Source organism: Penaeus chinensis, chromosome 15, assembly GCF_019202785.1.
Source record: "Penaeus chinensis breed Huanghai No. 1 chromosome 15, ASM1920278v2, whole genome shotgun sequence".
Taxonomy (NCBI): Eukaryota; Metazoa; Arthropoda; class Malacostraca; order Decapoda; family Penaeidae; genus Penaeus; species Penaeus chinensis.
Window position 1 is genome coordinate 12,020,737 of NC_061833.1, and position 3,212 is coordinate 12,023,948.

A 3,212-nucleotide genomic window follows, 5' to 3' on the forward strand; every position below is an offset into this window, starting at 1 on the left:
TGAAAATAATAATAATGAAAATAGTAATAATAATGAAAATAGTAATAATAATGATAACAACAGCAATAATAATGATAACAATAATAACAATAATGATAATTATAATAATAAATGTACTGATAATGATAATATCAACAGTGATGATAATGGTAATAATAATAATAATAATAACAATAATAATGAACAATAATAATAATTATAGTGATAATGATAATAATAATAATTATTATTATTGTTGTTGATATTATTATAACAATAACAATAACAATAATAAAAATGATATCAATAATAACAATAACAACAATAAAAATGATAATGACAAAAATGATGATAACAACAATAATAGTAACAATGGTAATGATAATGATAATAATAATGATAGTAATAATAATGATAATATTGATAAGCATGATAATTTTAATCATGATAATGATAATAATGATAATAATGATAATAGTAATGATAATAATAGCTATAATAATACTTATAATAGTAATACCTATAATAATAATACCCATAATAATAATACCTATAATAATAATGATAATGAAGATGATGATCATAATAATAACAATAATAATAATAATAATAATAATAATAATAATAATAATAATAATAATAATAATAATGATAATTATTATAATAACAACAATAACATTTATAATAATGACATTAAAGTAGTAACAGTAATAATAATAATAATAATAATAATAATAATAATAGTAATAATAATAATAATTATAATAACAACAATAAAATCTATAATAATGACATTAGTAAAGTAGTAACAGTAATGATAATAATAATAATAATAATAATGATAATGATGATAATAACAATAATGACATTAGTAAAGTAGTAGCAGTAATAATAATAATAATGATAATAACAGTAACTTGTTATTATCATTATTATTATGATAATAGTAATTATTATAGTAATGATGATGATAATAATAATAATGATAATAATGATAATGATAATAATGATAATGATAATAATGATAATTATAATAATAACATATTATTATTATTATCAATAATAATGATAACAATAATGGAATTGATAATAATTATAGTAGTAATAGTAGTAGCAGTAGCGTCAATAGCATGATGATGATGATGATAACAATGGTAATGATAGCAATAATAATAATGATAATCTTAATTATAATAAAGATAATCTGAATAATAATAGTGATAATTATGATAATCTACTAATAACATAATAACAATAATGAACATAACAATAATTATAATGGTAATAATAATGACAACAACAAGAACAACAGTAACAGGAATGATATTGATGATGATAATAGTAATAATGAAATAATAATAATTATGTGAATTAAAATAATGATGATGATGATGAGGATTACGACTATGATTATAATTATGATGAGGATTATGATGATGATAATTATGATTATGATGATGTAAATGATAATGTAAATAATAATGTTAACAATGATAATGATTATGATGATGATGATGATGATGATAAAGATGATGATAAAGATGATAAAGATGATGATAAAGATGATGATAAAGATGATGATTATGATGATGATTATGATGATGATTATGATGATGATGATGATGATGTTTATGATGAGTATGATGATGATTATGATGATTATGATGATTATGATGATGATTATGATGATTATGATGATGATTATGATGATTATGATGATGATTATGTTGGTTAAGATGATTATGATGATTATGATGATTATGATGTTGATTACGATTATGATCATGATGTAAATGATAATGTAAATAATAATGCAAATAATGATAATGATAATGATAATAATATAAATAATAATAATATTGATAATGTAAATAATCACAATAATAATATAAATAATAATAATATAATAATAATGATAATGAAAATAATGATAATGGTAATAATAATATTAATAATAATAATAATAATAATGATAATGATAATGCATATGATAATAGTAATAGTAAATAGTAATGTAAATAGTAATAGTAATTAGTAATACAAGTAATAATACTGATAACAATAATAATACAGATAGTAATGATAATACTGATAATACTGATAATAATAATAATAATAACAATAATGATAATATTAATGTAAATGATAGTAGCAGTAATAGTAATGATAATACTAATAATAATATTTATCATAATATCAAACACAATAACACTACTAATAAATATAATCAGGATAACGATACTTATTATAATAATAAGAAAATTATAACAATAATTATAATGATAATAATAAAATGATACTTATACTTATAATAATTATGAAAAGATTATAATGATTATATTTACAATGAGGATAATGATGTTAATGATAATATGATAATATGATAATATGATAATAGTAATAATACCAGTAATAATAATTATATTGATAATTAATAACGATAATGATAATGATAATAATAATAATAATAATAATAATAATAATAATAATAATAATAATAATGAAGGAACGCCGATGCCGCTACTGAGTGTGTCGTGCCGCGTCCTGGCGCTCACGGCCCTGGCCCTGCAAGTGTTGCTCACGGCTTTCTACACCAGCGACCTCGTGTCTAGCCTGGCCGCAGGCCCGCCGCCGCCCTCGGTGACCTCGCTTCAGGACGTATACAAGGACCAATCATTCAAGATCGGCTACACTGCAGGCACTGCACTTCAACTGCATATAAGTGTAAGAATAATGATTATGAATGGATAAGTATGTAGATCTGTCTACCTGAATGTCTGTATCAGAGCAAGTGGGGGCAGGGCTCGTAGGGCCCTTCCCATGTTTCTCTTCACAAAATGCCCTTCTGGTTGGGAAAGTACCTTTTTAGCTGAGACAATTCTTTGTGCATGTCACAGTTCTTTCTATTTATACACATATACGTGAATGGTGAAAACACTCTACCGTTTTGCTACTATGGTAGACAAACCCACAATGTAAAACTAGATTTATTGAAAGTGAGACAACAGTTTCGGAATCCACCTGGATTCCAGGTGGATTCCGAAATTGTCTCACTTTCAATAATTCCAGTTTTACCACATATACGTGCAATATATATGAAGGTACATCATTAACCAGAAACGATGTCCCAATTATGAAGATTCCATATCTCTAAACTACCACGGATATTGATACTTTTCATGGAAGCCATGCCTAAAGGCAACTATAAGAAAAATAAACTATGTATTACAGAA

General features: G+C 22.7%; 1 protein-coding gene across 1 annotated transcript in view; it reads left to right on the forward strand.

Moving 5' to 3' along the window:
- Nucleotides 1-2,493: 2,493 nt before the first annotated feature.
- Nucleotides 2,494-3,212, forward strand: part of LOC125032837 — a 5,818-nt gene continuing 5,099 nt past the window's right edge. The window contains exon 1 of the mRNA XM_047624223.1: nucleotides 2,494-2,703. Within this exon, the coding sequence (XP_047480179.1) occupies nucleotides 2,494-2,703 (210 nt within the window). The remainder of the gene's footprint in view (nucleotides 2,704-3,212) is intronic.